At 40.2% G+C, this 18,599-nt stretch overlaps 1 protein-coding gene across 2 annotated transcripts; it reads right to left on the bottom strand.

Moving 5' to 3' along the window:
- Positions 1–4,814: 4,814 nt before the first annotated feature.
- On the bottom strand, positions 4,815–13,762 carry tmem134 (transmembrane protein 134). 2 transcript variants are annotated; one of them, XM_061745303.1, is made up of 8 exons: positions 13,476–13,762; positions 12,112–12,371; positions 11,958–12,025; positions 11,785–11,871; positions 11,612–11,688; positions 10,378–10,422; positions 5,255–5,308; positions 4,815–5,155 (listed from the first exon to the last, which is right to left on the bottom strand). In XM_061745303.1, the coding sequence occupies exons 2-8, from the start codon at positions 12,316–12,318 to the stop codon at positions 5,073–5,075; spliced, it is 621 nt and encodes a 206-aa protein (XP_061601287.1). In that variant the 5' UTR covers positions 12,319–12,371; positions 13,476–13,762; the 3' UTR covers positions 4,815–5,072. The 2 variants fall into 2 exon arrangements, with proteins under 2 accessions (XP_061601287.1, XP_061601369.1); XM_061745385.1 differs by having other exon boundaries at positions 13,554–13,762.
- Positions 13,763–18,599: the final 4,837 nt, after the last annotated feature.

The raw sequence follows: 18,599 nt of genomic DNA, 5'->3' as shown, positions 1-18,599 counted from the left end.
CCTCATACAATCCAAAACCATACACTCAGCAACACAGGACAAAATAAAGTGAACAAAAAGGACGGCCCGAAGATAAGAAGCAAGATAAGTTAAAACATCAGTAGATAAAGAAAACGCTAAGATATTCAAACCAAGCCAAAGGATAAAAAATTTGCCTTTTCATAAAAACAAGATAAAGGAATCAATACAAAACATAAATACAAGGTTATGTTGTAGTTTCTCTCACTTGTTAATAGCACTGATGGCTGCTGGTACAAAGCTGTTTTTGTAGCGTTTGGTTTTTGCATGCAGGTACCATGAACCTCCGACCTGATGGAGCAGCTGAAACTCACCTTTAAGAGGGTGGGAGTTGTCTTTTAAAATAGAGCCAGCTATCCTCTGTAACTGAATACGGTAGTATACAGGGATTCTGGATGAAGCTGAGACTCACCAATCAGCTTGCTTTCACAATTTGGTTTAAACAATTTTTGTTTTTAAAGGACACATTTCCAAACCATGAAGCGAGACAGAAAGATAAAACTGATTCTATAAAAGCACAATAAAACAAGATCAGCATGGTGCTGGCAATGTTAAAAGTGGACAGTTTTCTCTGACAAAACAGGCGCTGGCGTCCCTTTTTGTACACAGCTTGACAGTTTGCTATGTATGTATGTATCTGAGATGGTTCGGACATGTCCAGAGGAGAGTGTGAATATATTGGTAGAAGGATGCCGAGTTTTGAGTTTTGAGTTGAGTTTTGTCAGGCAGGCAGGAGGCCCAGAGGAAGGCCAAAGAGGAGGTTTATATAGATGTATTGAAAGAGCCCATGAAGGTAGTTGGGGTAAGAGAAGAGGATGCAGATGGAGGCAACTGGTTCGCTGTGGCGACCCCTGAAGGGAAAAGGGAAGGGAGGGAAGAAGAAGAGATATACATGTCTACAGGTAGGTACAGTTCACCGTATATATACACATGTCCAAAGATAGGATGAAAACATGTCTGCTGTTTAAATGTAATGCTTTACATGAATATTAAGTTTTAGAAAAGTTGAATTATTTCTCTTGAAAGTTGATGGAATTAAAAAAAAACTTTTTAAACTATATATCACCTATTTACTACCATGACAAGTATACCACTAAATGCGAACAATATATAGTATAGCATGTTAAGGTTTATATTTATAGCACTTTTCACAGGTTAAAAGACACAAAGTGCTTCAAAATAGCCACACAGTTAGATGTACAGGTAGGTGGAATTTCCTGCTAGGCATTGCTGCCTGTCGCAGCTCCTCTGGTGCCCATGGCTCAGCTGCAGGGTCATCAGCCAGGAACCACCTTTCATCAACTTTTCGCCCCTTTAATCCTGGAACGTCTCCTGGTGGCGGGGCAGTGACAGGGACGTCTCCCTTCCACCCCCTGCAGCTGATAGGTGTTCCCCCCTGCGGCTGTTGTTGGGGTTAGTGGATCTTTCCCCAGTTCTTGACCTTCCTCCTCAGCCAGAGCCAAAAGCTTCCTTTTTCAGCAAACTCCTCCAGCTCTTTCATCGCCTTCTTCAGCTTCCCCCCGGTCACTCCTGCATCCCTCAAGAGGCGTGTGGTTGACAGCCCCACAAAGCCTCGGCATCCGATCTCTGGGTAGATGGTGGTCTTCCAGCCCGCCTCCCGGCACTCAGCAGATAGCTCTAAGTACTAGGCCTTCTTGCGGTCAAAGGCAGCCTCAATCCCCTCCTCCAGTGGAACCGTCAGCTCGATGAGGTGCACCGATCTTGCCTTGGTGGACCACACAACGATGTCAGGACGGAGAGATGTGGTGGTGATGTCAGTGGGGAACCGAAGCTGCCTGTCAAGATCCACCCTCATGTCCCACTCTCGGTCGGGGAAAAAAGGGTCTTGTTGTTTCTCTTGGCGTGGCGTATCTTCGTCCCCCACCTTCCGTGACAAAGTTTGTATGGTTCTCTGCTGGTGGTGCCTCTTTGTTGCCCTGTCGGTGCCCCTCCAGCACCTCAGCTAGCTTTCTCAGGAACTGGTCGTGGCGCCATCTGTAGCGCCCCTGAGAGAGCATGATCTTACACCCTGAGAGTATATGCAAGGAGGCTTGCGTTGGGAGCATTACAGAGTGAGCAGCATTCTTCATTCCCGAACCACTGGTGAAGGGTACGGGGACAGGGAAGCGTGTCGTAGGTTGAGGGAATCAGGAAGCTGAGCCTTGCCTGTGGAATCTTCCACAGGTCTGACCAGCTGATGTTCCGGTTGGCGATTCCCTCCCAGGTTGTCCAGCTTCCTTGTCGGCCCTGCGACACGGCCTTGATCTTGTAACGCTCTTCCTCCATCCTCGTCACCTCTGCCACCACCATCTCCTTCCTCTCCTTGCGGTTGGCCTTGGACCAGAAGCATGGCGCCTCTCCCCATCCTAGCCCTGCTCTTCCTGCCTGAACTCTGCCCACGATCTCTTGGGCCGCGTTCAGACTGCCAGCCAATATCCGATTTTTAGCCAATCCAGATTGAAACGGGATGACTCTTTTGAAGTCTGAACAGTCCCAAACCGCATGAGATCCGATTTTTGCAAACCAGATCGAAACCACCTCCGGGAGGTAGTTTCATATCAGATCATTATCGCATTTGGGCAGATGCATCTCAGTCTGAACAGCTCCAAACACTCAGATCGGTTTTGACTGTCCGTGACGTCACTCTACGCAACGCCAGACCAGACCATGCGCCAAACCACCCGCCCATTTCGAGTTGTGGAGCTACGTTACAGGTATGGAGCAGTCGGAAGATGCCGAAAACAGCAGTCCTTGGACAGAGGAAGAAACGAAATGCCTCATTAATCTGTGGTGAGCTGGCTCCATCTTGTTATTGTTTTTGTTGTCGCAATTACATGACTTCACACAATACACGCGCTGGGTGACGCCTCCGCTCCGACGTCCTTGCTACGGCAACCCGTCAGATCAGTCAATGATGTGGCCCAGTCTGAACAGAGCCAGATGCGATTTGGACACTTGCTAAAAACAGTGTGGACAGTCAGCCCTGAAAATCGGATATGAGAAGGAATCAGATATGAATCAGATTTGCCTGCAGTCTGAACGCGGCCTTGGTGTTGCAGTCTACCAACCGCTGGGTCGACCTCAGCCTGAGCATTCCACTTTCGGCCAGTAGGAACCTTGGCGTTTGCGTTCCTCACCAGCTGGTCAGTGGACTCTCTTAGCTCGAGAACCAACCTGGTCTTTTCTGGCATGTAGCCCAGTCTGATGGACTGCAGTGGCAGCTGCAGGGTGTTCTTTCCAAAGAGACCCGTTTCAGAGAGGCACCGTGGCAGCCCCAGCCACTTCCGGATGAATGAGTTGGCTTTTCCATCCATCTTACTTGCGGTGGATGAGGGGATCTCACTCATTTTCAGCGGCCACATCACCCTTCTGTAGAGCGTGAATTGGTAGCACCAGATCTTGTACTTCCCTGGGAGTTGGCTTTGGTCGATCCTTGCCAGGCCGTCTGTGAGCTGTTTCATGACGGTTCTCCCCATCCGTTTTCATAAGAAATATAAGACACAAAACTGTCTATAGGCTACTGTGTGTGCCCGATGTATTTTGTTACAGTCTATTTTTTTAAATTAAAAAAACCCATCACGATCGATTCTTTAAATCTTCATTTGTTACACATTCAGGAGGGGGAAAAAAATGATATATTTTTTTTACTTCACGTTTCAGTTTGATCATGGCATCCCACAGTTGGAGCCTGTTGTAGCAGCTCCTGTCTTGACGGCTGTAAGCTCCAAGGTTGTCCCCCTCATAAATTACCAGAGGCAAAAATATCCTGGCAATTTTGAATAATGCCCAACGACAACGTAAAAGTGGAACAAAAATACAGTTGAACAAAAACATTTATCCAAAATGCAGTAGCAGTGAATGAAAAACCAATACCCCAGGATTTAAAAGCCACCTGCAATAACTTGAAACAATCATTTTCAGAATTTACATTTTTGTAATTAAATGATTCAATCTCATTTACTAATTAATTTATTTTGTGTTATTTATTCTAATCTATGCATGGTTCTCTTAAGGTTCTGTTGGAGCATTTAAAACAGGTTGATGTCTGACCCCTTGACTTGGCCATTAAATAGCTTCAACCTTTACAGAACCTGTTAGATTGATGACCTCACATTTCAGCCTGGAATGATTTGGTATTTGTGGTCAACAGAATGATGAAAGGAGTTTAGTGTCTTCAACTATCACTGTTGGACAGTCTTGACTTTGAGGTGAATATTCTGGGACATCTACACCGTGGAAGATTGGGAACTCTCTTAAATGTTTTTTCACTGTGGAATGATGGCCTCATAATGAGATCACTGCTGATGTCATTCCTCTTTGATATTATGTCAATTCATACATACATACATACATACATACATACATACACACACACACACACACACACACACATATGTACATACATACATAGTTTTTTTTTTTTGTTCTGCATCAGAATGTTGAGCTGTTAAAATAGTTGCTTCATAACTGCATATCTGTGCATGTTGTCTAGATACCAAACTGCCTTTTGTTCCTGAAGCACCTGTAAAATGTGCAACATCCATAAGGTTAAATATGAATAAAATATTCCCCTCACTGCCAGGAACTTCTAGAAAGTTTATGAGATGGGTTTTACATTTTTGCCATTATTAAACCCTGTCCGTTTGAATCAGTGATTTCTAATATAATCGGTAGATTTCTGTGTAATTTAATCAATGCTCGGGCACATTCTTCTTCTTCTGAAGTCTCCCTAACTGAGTAGTGTTGAATCAACACATTTTTTTAATAAGCTTCACTAAAAATCCACTTGACACAAGTTTAAATACAGAAACATTTTAATTGCAATTTCATTATTCACACATCACAGAAACCACAGGCAGGACCAATCTCCTTTTGCTGCATACATGTTATGCCATCTAGTGGAAAAAGTCGAGACACAGAGTGGTTCAGCTAGTAGTGGTCATTACAATGACAAGAAAAAATATCATGTGACATATTTTGCTACAGTAACAAAATAAAATTCATTTTAATGTAGTAAACACAAAAATGGAGTGAAAATAGTGTTTTATAAAATCTTATTTTTCAAAATAAGGCAGGTAGAACAACTTGAAGCCTCTCCTCCCGCGGACAGCACAGCTGATATAGATTACATGGTAAACTGGAAGAAAAAAAAGGATTGACTGTTACTGTAGAGAAAAAAATGTAGATAAAAAATAATTCAAATAGAAAAGTGAAATTTATTAAATGATCAGTTTACCTCCAGGGATGAAAAGAAGAAAGCCCGGTACAAAGAAAATAGCACTGGAAACACCTGTGGACACAGTTTCATTAATCATAAACAGGAGAAGATTCCATAATAAGGTCAGCTTGGTTTAGCACTGAACTCCCTGCAGTAACACCGTGACGTTGTGTGTTCAATTGAGTGTAATCTCAGTATAATTTCAGCTGCTCTGTGAAGGCCTTGGAGGTGAGGACATTAGTGAACAAGCAGCATCATGAAAACAAAGGAGCACAGCAGACAGGTCAGGGATAAATGTCCCAGGCTGTGAACATCTCAGGGAGCACTGTTCAATCAATATCCTAAATTCCCTTTGGGATTAATAAAGTATCCATCTATCATCATCTATCTAAATGGAAGGAGTTTGGCCCATCAATCAGCAAACCTACCGAGACATGGCCTCCACCTAAACTGACAGGCTGGGAAAGGAAAGCACTAACTAGGCAAGCAACCAAGAGAGTTGCGAATTGCGAGTTGAGAATTTCAGTCTCTAGATGTGACAAGCTGGTAAAAGCTTGTAGCTGTAATTGCAGCATAACTTTGCTTCTATAAAGCATCGACTCAGAGGGGCTGAATACAAACACATGCCACACTTCAGATTTTACTTTTTGTTCTTTTTTTAAAGTTTGAAAACCAGTACTGGAGTTGAGGGGGGATGAGGGGAATGGCATCAGTCCTGAAATAAAAACGGTCAAAATCATCCCTCCTGTAAAACTTTCCATCCCTTATGTCATTTCATCAATGAATGTGGTTTTACTGCTATTTCAACATTTAGATTCATCACCAGAAAAATAACACCAGAAAAATAACTTATTTGACAATTTTCACCTGTTTCAAGTACATTTTCACTTGAAATAAGTAGAAAATCTGCCAGTGGGACAAGATTTATCTTCTCATTACAAGCAAAAAAATCTTGTTCCACTGGCAGATTTTTCTACTAATTTCAAGTGAAAATCTACTTGAAATAGGTGAAAATTGTTGTTTTTTCCAGTGATGAGTCTTGTTTTAAGTGTAATGAGATTTTTTTACTAAAATGAGACAATTTAACTAGAAATAAGACAAATATTCTTGTTAAGATCTTGAGTTTTTGCAGTGATCCATTTTACTTATCCTGTGAAGGACAGAATCATATTGATAAGTTCAGAAAACTGTTTTTTATTGTTGTGTTTTGATGTATTTGATGTAAGCCCAGTGGATATTTAAAGCTTACAGAAGGCTGCATTTAACTACTGCTATGTCATTCCTGCAGTATTTCTGCAGGTGTTTTGGTCAGTGCTATTATTTGTAATATATTATATTATTTGTATTCAGCACAAATTATCTGTTCCCATATGATAAAATCCACCATCCCCCCTGAACACAATCTATCTTTTTTTTTCAATTAACAATGATGTGCTAATTGGCGTTGGTCACATAAAATCCAAATAACACAGATTTAACTTTATAGGCATAACATGACAAAATGTGGACAAGTTCAAAAGGTATGACAACATTTTCAACGGCTGTAAATTTAGAAGACAAAAGTCAGACTTGATGTCCGCTGAGAGGACTAAAATCAGCTCAAGTACAGTATATGGTGCCGAACACATGCAGAACCAGAAGCCCATTGGATTGAATCAAATGAAATGGATTTTACACATCTTCACAGTGTTAAGCAAAAACAATGAATATGTAAATGACATGCAAAAAAATTCACTGGCTGAATTAGACTGTAATCAGGGATAATGGGCCTTCACTCTCAGCTATATCATCTTAATGAGTCTGAAAGTTTCTTCCTCACAGCTTCATCCAGACAGAAAGTGGATTATGCTAAAGACATGTGACTGGACTCCATATCAAGAATGTTATCCCGTTTCTTGTCTTTCTTTCTTCATGTCATGTATCCCATAACATTTTCCATGAGGCCAATATTGCTGTTTTATTTTATTTTATTTTTCCTCATTATTTGTTTTTAATTTTTGCTCATTGGGTCCTCAGAAGGATTTTATGGTAATTACGGACATATTTTTCGACAAATATCCTTTATTTGATCTGAGAATGCTTTCTATGTTGTCTCCTCTTTTTTGCTATGAAAGTTTGTCCATCAAATGACCAGAGAGTCAGAGACAAGAAAGGACAGAAAAGCAAATTAAAGGCATGTTAAAGACAAAAAAAAAAGTGCACATCCAAAAAGGTGTTTAAGCTACACTAAAATGATCCATCAACACCACTGTAAAGCCCTGTTTTCTTCCTCAAGTTACGAAGATTAGTAAGAGAATGTAGCATCCTTAAAATATAATCACAGGGTCCACATCAGCGGTTTTCTTTGGTACTTTTTTGACTTAGGGTGCTTTCACGCCATTTAGGTCAACCCAAGGCCCCCTGGACATGAGTGTTGTTCACTTGTGTCGGTGTGAACACAGTAACCCCTCATGGCTGTGTCAGACACAGCCTTGCTTGAAGACGCAACGCTACAAATTACGGAGAAAGGGCCTTCATCAGCAGTCGCGCTTCATTAAAAAACCAGTTGCTGATATCAACTATTTCGTTTGTTCATGAACTTCGACATGAAGTGGTACAAACGAACAACACAGAAAAGGGGCCCAAATCTAGGTCAAAGCGCGCAGTTTGTGTGTCGCTATGACGAGACTGGTTGTCATGGAAACACAACACTCTGTCTTCACTGATATTGACCAATAACAGCACGGACTATCGTCGCGGGGCTCCTGGTGCAGCATTCGGACCAGTGGGAAGACAACACTTGTGAACAGAAATCAGACTAAACTGAGAAATGATACAATGCAGACTGGAGCGGACCGAGGCTCGCCCACGGTGCACCAACATGTGTGGGAAGGGGACAATAGTGGTGACTGCCTGAAGTGAACGAGCTACCAGATATTGACCAAATCTGTATTTTGGTCCAGTATGTGACCTTTGGGCTACGTCTAGTCCATGTAACACATATCAGTGCCATACCTGAGCCTTAATCAGCAAAAACCCTGGTGAGGCCCAGATGTGACTTATCTAGATCAGTGGTTCCCAACCTTTTTTCAATGGAGCCCCCCCTACTTGTGTCTAAGACCAGCCGGCCCCCCCGACCCGTACGTACTAGCAGCAAAAGAGTAAAGTTATTCGTTACAAACCTTTAATTGAAAAAATGAACATTAATTATGTTTTTTTTGATACATTTCTCTTTGGTTTACCCTGTATACATATGACTTTGTTTTTATCACCTTCATTTTGTGTCACCAATGTATAAAATACGCACAAAAAATAATTACAAGGACATAAAAATATTTCTGAAAAATGTCTCTTTTAATATGAGAGCAACATTTTTTTTTACATTTTTCCTTTAACAACCTGTCGGGTAGTAGTATGATTAAATGTTGAATAATGATATAATAATACGTTTTTATCCTGATAAATAACTTAGTATTTTAAAATGACCAAAATATTTCTAAGTGGGTTTATACAGACTTGGATTACTGTATTCCATTAGGTGTGTTATTATGATTTTTTTTTTAATTTAACATGTGCAAATATAATTTTTACTGCATATCCTGAAAGCAGACAAAGTTTCGCGCCCCCCCCAGAGATCTCAGGCGCCCCCCCAGGGGGGGCCTGGACCCCAGGTTGGGAGACACTGATCTAGATTAAGTGTCAGCCAGGTAAAGACCCATGTCCCATCACCAATCACCAATCAATGTCACAAAAAAGAAAAGAACATGAAGAGATATCATGTTTCCCCAAGTTAAGCTTCTCTCCACTGGCTTACTGCCAATATCCAGAATAAAAATATTCTTTAACATACTTTAATACATTGGCGCCTGGAGACTTCAAGGTTCTATGTTATCCCAACAGAGCCTTCAGTCTCAGACTGCTGCCCTACTCGTGGTTCAGAGTCTCCAAAACTAGACTGGGAGGCCGAGCCTTCAGCCATCAGGATCCTCTCTTGAGGAACCAGCTCTTCACAGGGTTAGTAGACACACGCTTCCTCTCTACCAGGTTTTTGCTTTGTGATTCATTGTGATCTGCAGGTCTCTTTTACAAGCTACGTTTACATTGAATCGATTCTATGATAATATTGACTGAATTGTCAATCCTCAGCTCTTCATCCTCCTAAATTTCTCACTTGCAGAGGTCAATTTTCGGTTAGATTTAGGGGCACTAAATTGTGGAATGATTTTTCCCACTTGGCAAAGAGCTCGTCCTCTCTGAAATATTACAAAAGACGTTTGAAGGACCACCTGACTGCTGTTTTGTAACTGTTTTCCCAATGTATTGTTGTTTATGTATCCATGTTCTTTTTGTGTTTCACTCATAGTGACATATATATAATATAAGTTGTAAAAACAATATCCCATGCACACTCACACACACTTATTTTTTGTCTTTATTCTTTATTATTTATATATTGCATTATTAGTTTGCCATCACTTTTGTGTAGTTTTACTTTCTGCACCTATAGTGTTTATCATTGATATTTCCTGTATATTTTTTTTAAAAACTGTGCAAAACAATAAACTAAAACTAAAAATTGGATTACACTTGGATCGTGCCCTGAAATTACTTTTGTTATTAATTACTTCTACATAAATAGATGGAATTGATCTAATGTAAGTTATACTGTCGCTCAAGAAACACCATGTGTGATGATTCATTTCATTTTTAATGATTACTTTGTTTTGTACATTGTCACCAACAACAGCGCAAGTTTTTCCAGTTCTTTGCCTACAAATGCAGGTGAATAAAAAAAAGGAGACTAGTAGGATAGTTCAGCCTTCAAAATGTAGTGATTGAGAAACTCTGAGGTGGAGCAACAGGTGAACTTTGACTTTCAAAGGTTGAAGCCTCCCCTGCACCAAACACATGCTGTGTGATGGGCTCATAAAGAAGCTATACCTGCACACAATCATGAAAAGCTTATAAGTAACAACATTTAGAACTGCGTCTCTTAAATTCACAGGAAACATAATATATTATTGCTTAGTCAATAGCTTAACTTTTAGGTAAAGTCTCCTTTTTTGTTGTCTTTGTGTTTTATTATAAACTTTGACTAACAGGCCGATTGTGCAACTTCTGTAGAACAAATTCACAAGTAGTTTACCTCCTCTCTTCCTTACCTGCATTTGGATTCAGCTGAATGACGATGCCTGTGAAAATAAGAGCTAAAAAAAGAGAAATACATAAAATATAAATTAGTGAGGATATGTGGACAATCAGCACATTCATTAACGAATGCAACACTTATCTTCTCGAATCGAGTAAGAGGATCCAGCAATGATCTGTTGATATTCAGCTGATCTGAAGGACAAAGTTCACCGAGCAGAGTGCCAAGGATGTGACTGGCCCAAGGCTGAGCAAACTGTGAGCTCTAAACTAATCACCATCTGGAGCTGTTTGTTTATTTTTCAATGTTAAAGGGATGATTTAAGCCTCATATGAAGCAGCTTCTGTGCTTTTTAACTATTTTAATTGACATCGTAGTGCTCCACATGCAACCTCCTGTTTTCCTACAAATAACACTCATCCACCTAGTTTTTATAGATGTTTCATCCCTTAAAAACAACAAACTCCACACTGAAAGGCCCTAGCAAAGATTAAATCCAGAAAGGTTTTATACTGAGGCGACAGCACTAACCACATCCCCCTGCAGCCCCTCCAGGAAATACGATAAATTCAACAATTTACAGTGGTGCTTCAGATTCTGTGAAGCCTTGAGAGCTGTCCCACCTGGACCAAAAGAAGATAAATAAGAACCCAATGGGAAAAAAAAGAAAAAAAAGAGAGTCCTCACTGTTCCAGGTTTTAAAAAGGGATAAATAAAACCTCATATTAAAAAAAACACAACATAGTACACCAAATTATTATTAAATGTACAAAAACTAAGACAAAACACAGAAAGAAGAATAAAAAGAAAAGACACAACTTTACTTAACAGGTTTTAGGATATGTAAGACCTTTAAAGGAGGGGGTACTAACTTCAAAAAATTGGACACTTCCCATTTATTTCTGTTCATATATATATATATATATATATATATATATATATATATATACATATAATATATATATATATTAAAGACTTCGAGAATTATATTTGTTTCACCTGCAATATCATCTTTATTTACATTTAAAAACTGTTATATTCTGGGATTTAAAAAAAAAATATTCATATTTTTAGGATTCACAAAGCACCGATGATATTTTGAGAAATCCCTTTAGTCCGTCTTTATTATTGTGACATCAGAAAGGCGATACAAATCACAAAAAAGGCAAAAATATGAGAAGAATGTTGGATCTTTAGACTCTACGTTTTATATCTAATAAGTGGAAAAATAGATATTTATGACTCACCAATTCCAGTGATGAGAAGGAGGAATGAAGCGAGAACAACTCTTCTGTTTTTCTTCACCAGCGGATGGGACACCCACCTGAGAAGCATGATTTTAAAGCATCTCTGTATTATTTAAGTTACTCTGTGTGAGAGTGTGGGAACGGGAGTAAGTGTACGAGGAGCTTGATCTTACCCACAGCAGTGTGCAGAGAGCTGCGTGACCGAACTCAGCGTGCTGAAGGACCACTGAGAGCTGCAGTAAGACAGGGTCGCCGGGTCACTGTGAAGAGAACACAAACAACGTTTCAGAGAATAAACAGGCAAAAACAACCACATCAAAAAAGGCTTTCAGCCACCAAAACCTACCTGATTTTGAAGAAGTTATTGAAAGAGTAGTTACTGTTGTTGCCCAGGGCATCTTCATTTTCCAGGTTCTAAAAGAAGCAGTAGATGACAGTTAAAAAGTGTGAAAAACAGCTAATTTCACACAGTGTTGTGTTCAATACAGACACACATGCACCTGATATTTTAGGTTGCTGTGGTCCGAGGAGCCGGCGACTGCAGGGAGGGAGTGAGTCTGAGGTTTGGAGAAGGTCAGAGGTCCAAATGTCATCTCTCCTTCTCGATCCTTTTCCCTGGACTTCCATCCCTCCGTCCCTCCGTCAGACGCAGTTCCTTCCTCATCGCCCTCCAACGTAAAGGCATCATCTATGGTAAACGCTGCCATGACCACTGCGGTAACTGCCTCTTACACCTGCAGGTCCTCTGGTTTGATGCTCACTGTGGTGAATGAATGAGCAGACAGATCAGATCAGTGTGACAACAGCTGCAATCTGGGATATTTCTATGAACATGTTCATCGTTTGTCCAGTTTATGTTATAAAATGCAAACAGAACACAAACTAAAAACTAAAAACTAAACTAAAATAGCGTTGATCTAAAGTTGATTGTTTTTTTCTCGTTACAGAGGTGTCAAGTAACAAAGTACAAATACTTCGTTACCTTACTTAAGTAGAAATTTTGGTTATCTATACTTCACTGGAGTAATTATTTTTCAGACGACTTTTTACTTTTACTCCTTACATTTTCACACAATTATCTGTACTTTTTACTCCTTACATTTTAAAAACAGCCTCGTTACTCTATTTCATTTCGGCCTTTAAAAAAAAAATTATCCAGTTAAATTGCTCCATCCGGATAGAGTGAATTTGGTTGTGGTTGTTTCAGATGTTCTTGTCCAGTTTTGTTCTTACATCCGTTCCCTCAGATTCCTGCAACTAAACTTGGATGTACATTCCAATAAAGGTTAGGATAAATGATAACATGCCTCTGAAGTTTGACTTTTTGCACCATTACAATACTTATAGGCAACTAGTCATCATATCTGCTGCTCTCTGAAACACATGTTAATGCTCAATAATACACATATATGGTTCTTTAATATATTTGCATTATACTAAGATGAATTCATTTTCAATGGCTTTTGTCCTTAATGGCTTTTTCCCCCCTCACATTACTTTTACTTTTATACTTTCAGTAGTTTTGAAACCAGTACTTTTATACTTTTACTTGAGTAAAAACTTGAGTTGATACTTCAACTTCTACAGGTATTTTTAAACTCTAGTATCTATACTTCTACCTGAGTAATGAATGTGAATACTTGTCTCTGTCTAGCTATACTTGTTATTTTTAATGTCTGAAACGTGGGCGCACACATGCCTACACGCGCAATTAAAGTAGTTGTGGGGAGAAAAAAAAAGAAAGGAAAGAAGGAAAATAGTGTCGCCAATAAAAGTAGTAAAATAACATTTTCCACACTTTGTAAATATATTGGAAGGAATTTGTAAAAAAAAAAAAAAAAAAAAAAACACAATAAACCGTTACTTCAGCAACTGTTGTCGTTTTCTGCCATTGTTTGTCCTCTTTCCGCTGAACGATCAGATGACCAGGAAAAAAACCTACTGTCTTTGGTCAATCTTCTCTCCAGCGAGGCGAAACTCCGCTTGGACCCGCTTAAAAGTAGCGTTACATGCTGAAACAGTCAGGTGTTACTCTATTTAGAACTTTTATGTGTAAAAGAAAAGAAAAAAACTAATATAAAAACGGTTTTCTCGTAAATGCGAACGAGGCTCGTCTGGAAGTTTTTAACTCTTCTTTTCTGAAGCAGCACTCGATTACACACGACTGATTACGCCCAGACGGCTCTGTGCGGGTCAGACCGCTCAATCGAGTGTCGGTTTATCGATCAACCCGACTTCTGTCCCAGTAGGGTCTAGCTAAAATAAATATATCGTGTTTGAATCATTATTAGAATTTTTCTTTACAAAAAATAACAAAGGAATTATGCTATATATATATATATATATATATATATATATATATATATATATATATATATATATATATATATATATATATATATATATATATATATATATATATATATATATATATATATATACAGAAAGAAATGTCCAATTTTTTTAAGTTAGTACCCCCTCCTTTAAAGGTCTTACATATCCTAAAACCTGTTAAGTAAAGTTGTGTCTTTTCTTTTTATTCGTCTTTCTGTGTTTTGTCTTAGTTTTTGTACATTTAATAATAATTTGGTGTACTATGTTGTGTGTTTTTTAATCTGAGGTTGTATTTATCCCTTTTTTAAAACCTGGAACAGTGAGGAATTTCTTTTTTTTCATTTGTTTTCCATTGGGTTCTTATTTATCTTCTTTTGGTCCAGGTGGGACAGCTCTCAAGGCATGTAAATTGTTGAATTTATCGTATTTCCTGGAGGGAATATATATATATATATATATATATATATATATATATATATATATATATATATATATATATATATATATATATATATATATATATATATATATATACACACAGGACTGTCTCAGAAAATTAGAATATTGTGTGATAAAGTCCTTTATTTTCTGTAATGCAATTAAAAAAACAAAAATGTCATACATTCTGGATTCATTACAAATCAACTGAAAAATTGGAAGCCTTTTATTATTTTAATATTGCTGATTATGGTAGGATAGAGTTTAAAATCTTACTGCTGGTCTACAAAGCACTGCATGGTCTTCGACGGGTGGGTGGTCCACCTCTGTGATGACTCTTTCAATCCATGAGAGGGCCGTCAACAAACTCTTCAGGAGACAGAAGCCAAGAAGCCAAGGAACACAGGATTTAACGACTTCAGACCTGTCACCCTGACCTCTGTGGTTATGAAGTCCTTTGAGCGCCTTGTGCTTTCATGCCTGAAGGACATATCTGTCCCCCTCCTGGACCCTCTGCAGTTTGCCTACAGAGCCAACATATCTGTAGATGATGCTGTAAACATGGCCCTGCACTTCATCCTCCAGCACCTGGACTCTACAGGAACCTACGCCAGGATCCCGCTTGTGGATTTCAGCTCTGCCTTCAACACCATCATCCCAGCTCTGCTCCAGGACAAGTTCTCCCAGCTAAAGCCTGGGATATGCTTGCAGTTCAGACCGCATACGCGTACGCATCATGGCCGCCACGCGTATCCTGCGTTCATTTGACGTGTCGACGTGCACGTTCTCAAAAAAACACTGAACGCGTACGCGACCTGCAGTTCTAGCTCTGGCCGCGAGTGGCGCTGGTCCTGGTCAGATACCAGCTGGCCACAAGTGACGTCGCGGAGGTCGCTGGCGCCGTTTTCTTTGCCGAGATCACAACCAAAGCAATGTTATAATCTCCTACATCATCCAATGGTGTCACGCAACTTGTTTGTTGTTCTAATCTGCTACTGCTACTACCGCTACTACTAAATATTGAATCACTTTTCCAACTGTTGCTATGCTTACTGTCCCCTATCAGTACCGCCGGTACGACGTGCTCTCCTCGCGTACTACGCGAACGACGTTGCGGTCTGTGGTGCACGCGAACGGACGCGAACGCAAGCACCAACAGCAAGTATATCTCAGGCTTAAGTGTGCCCGACTCCACCTGCAGGTGGATCACCGACTTCCTGTCTGACAGGAAGCCGCGTGTGAAGCTGGGGAGGGACCAGCCCCCGAATCTCGCGCTCAGAAGGCACGCCGATTTTTCCCAGTGGCCAGCCGCGGTACTGCAACAAAAAATCCCATTGGGGCCCAGAAAGCTTTTTTCCCATAGACCGCAATAGTAAAAGAGAAGCCTCTAAAACTGTTCACAGGACACCTCCAGCTGTAATCACCGGCAATTACTAATCTTTGTATTCTATATTTTTAAGGCATGGACTTTATATCCGTCAAAAATGTTTAATAACGGCCAGAAAAGTCAAAGAAAAGTCTCTTTCTGGGCGTGGCTGACGTCACAGCCGTGTCCGTGCATTCCACGGAAGTTTGCAGACGACACCACCCTGATGGTGATGAGTCCGCGTATAGGTGGGAGGTGGACCATCTGGTGAACTGGTGCAGCCAAAATAACCTAGAGCTCAATGCTTTAAAGAAAGTGTAGATGGTTATGGACTTTGGGAAGAACCCAGCCTTACCCGGGCCGCCCCCATGACCCTTGGTGTCTCCAGAATTGACACTTTGGAGCCTTACCGCTTCCTGGGATCCATTATCTCCCGGGACCTCAAGTGGGAGCTGAACATCTGCTCCCTCACCAAGAAAGCCCAGCAGAGGATGTAGTTCCTGCTGCAGCTGAAAAAAATTCAGCCTGCCAAAGACAATGGTTGACTTCTACACAGCCATCATTCGGTCCATCTTCACATCCTCCATCACCATCTGGGAGACTCCAGCGTGTCATTCGGTCTGCTGAGAAGGTGATCGGCTTCAATCTGCCGTCGCTCCAGGACTTTGAATCGTGCAGGAAAGATTCTGTCCGACCCCTCCTACCCCCGTCACAAACTCTCTGAGACTCTCCCCTCTGGCAGGAGGCTGCGGTCCACCAGGACCAAAACCTCACGCTACAAAAACAGTTTGTTCCCATCTGCCACTAGCCTAATTAACCAGGCCACCACCCTGACACTCTTCCTCTCCCCCACACCCCACCTCTGTCACGACACTCATCTGTCTGCACTCTATGCGCTAAATGAACGCTCAGCTCGCACTTTGGAAACTTGCACTGTGATCATCTGCACATTGTTTGACCGCTCTGTCATTCAACTCACTGAATCAGTTTACCATGTATATATTATTTACAATGTATATATTATTTACAATGTATATATTATTTACCATGTATATATTATTTAGAAAAATCTGTTGCACCCACTGCACCAAAACAAATTCCTCATATCCAGTGACATACTTGGCAATAAACCTTTTTCTGATTCTGATTTAGCATCCCTTTTCTTCTTTTCTCTTGCTGCTGTAATGACGGACATTTCCCCGTTGTGGGACTAAAAAAGGACATGTAAACTAATCTAATCTAGATATGAATTATGTGTGTTCCTAAAAAAAAGACTGATGAACATTATGGATGATATGTGCATAAAACTATTTAAAAGGATGTGATTACGATACTAGACCCCTAATTTTTATCCACTGCCCTGCAGCTCTGCATATAGAAACATTGAAGAAGCTTGAATCCGTGCAGTGGGGCTTTGTTTTCAGTTAAACAACATTCATACAAACATCGTATCCACAGTAAACCCCTGTGATGAATCAGAGGGCCATTGAACCAAAGAGGTCTCTATGACAAATATTATCAGACAGTGTGTTAGTTCATATACAGCTGAAAAAGAAAGAGCAAGATCTTTCAGATCAGAGGAGAGAACAGCAACAACAAACTACGGACCACGGAAAACTGCAGCTCTCAACCATTTCTGGGCCAAACAATTGAGCTCCTTCACTTGTTTCTTCCTCAGATGTTGTAGATTTGCTGGTATTTGGGATCATGCTTGTTATACCAAGCTCAGCCAAGCTTTATTTGTCAAAGATGGCCTCATATTCGTCCGTACAATACTTTGGTAAATATAAGGTGCCCCGGTTCTGGGGCTGCAAAACATGCTCAAGTCATTACCCCTTAACAACCATGTTTAATAATTTGTCTATTTGTGCTGATATCTCTCTGAGTGACAGAGTCGACTATACAGTTAGGAGATGCAAAAGATGGAGAGCTCATGGCCTATGCTTCCATACAACTGAATCAGTACTTAGATACTTAAGTAAACAACTGTTAGAAGAAAAGACCATGAATTATGACCCTTTAGTGTCTGTTGGGAGTTTGTGTGGCATTTGGTGGTCTATTCGTAACACTAATAACAGGTGGCAGCCACCTGTGAAACAATCATTGTTTAAACACATTCTGGACAGTTAAAAAGTTAAAATTACTTTTGTTTGTTTGTAGGGATACTGTGCACCCTCTCACTTAAGCAAAATTACATTTTTGCATAGGCAATTTATGTAATGGAGGACAACTGCCAAATGATAAGGGTCCTTTTGCTGCAAACAAATATTCAGATCTTTCTCAAAACAAAAAAGATGTATTTTTTCCGGGCCCCTAATAAAAGTTTAAACTCACTGTCTTGTAATAATAGACCAATTCTCGTTTCTAACTCCGGAATGCTCCTTTAGTGCTCATAATATTTTAGGGAAGCTCCCAAATGTGACTAAACAGCTTTCAACCAATTAATTCAAGCTCATGTTGTTCCCATGTTTGTAGCCCTCCCCACGCACATCCCTCGGCAAAATCTAATTATGTAAAAAACTAAAGGCAAAAACATTTTATTATGCAAATTGCAATGAGCCCCAGTGAAACTGCTTATCTACTCCCAACTAATCATAACTATGTTTGACTTGTCATGACTGAGTGGGCATAATTGTTCATTTATTCCACGCTAAAGCACCAGAAGTAATAATGTGTTTTGTCTATTTCAGCAAGGCAGGGGCAAATTATATTAACTCAAAACGAAACCTAGAGTATTAATCATTGCACTCAGGAAACGCTGCCAACATGTGAAATCATGTGATTTCCAGCAAGTCAGAAGAGTTGCGTTGTGCAAACAAACATCTCTAAACCAACAATAAGGGATCAGTC

The sequence above is a fragment of the Cololabis saira genome, chromosome 1, assembly GCF_033807715.1.
Source record: "Cololabis saira isolate AMF1-May2022 chromosome 1, fColSai1.1, whole genome shotgun sequence".
NCBI classification, from domain to species: Eukaryota; Metazoa; Chordata; class Actinopteri; order Beloniformes; family Belonidae; genus Cololabis; species Cololabis saira.
The sequence above is the reverse complement of the archived record's forward strand: the minus strand, read 5'-3'. Positions and strand labels throughout refer to the sequence as shown.

Bases quoted from the DNA above. Each gene is read 5' to 3' on its own strand.
- tmem134 (XM_061745303.1), bottom strand. From the start codon at position 12,318: ATGGCAGCGTTTACCATAGATGATGCCTTTACGTTGGAGGGCGATGAG. The intron at 12,026-12,111 runs GTGCATGTGTGT...TGCTTCTTTTAG, and splicing joins ACAGCAACCTAAAATATCAG to AACCTGGAAAATGAAGATGC. The intron at 5,309-10,377 runs GTAAGGAAGAGA...CTGTGTCCACAG, and splicing joins TCAGCTGAATCCAAATGCAG to GTGTTTCCAGTGCTATTTTC.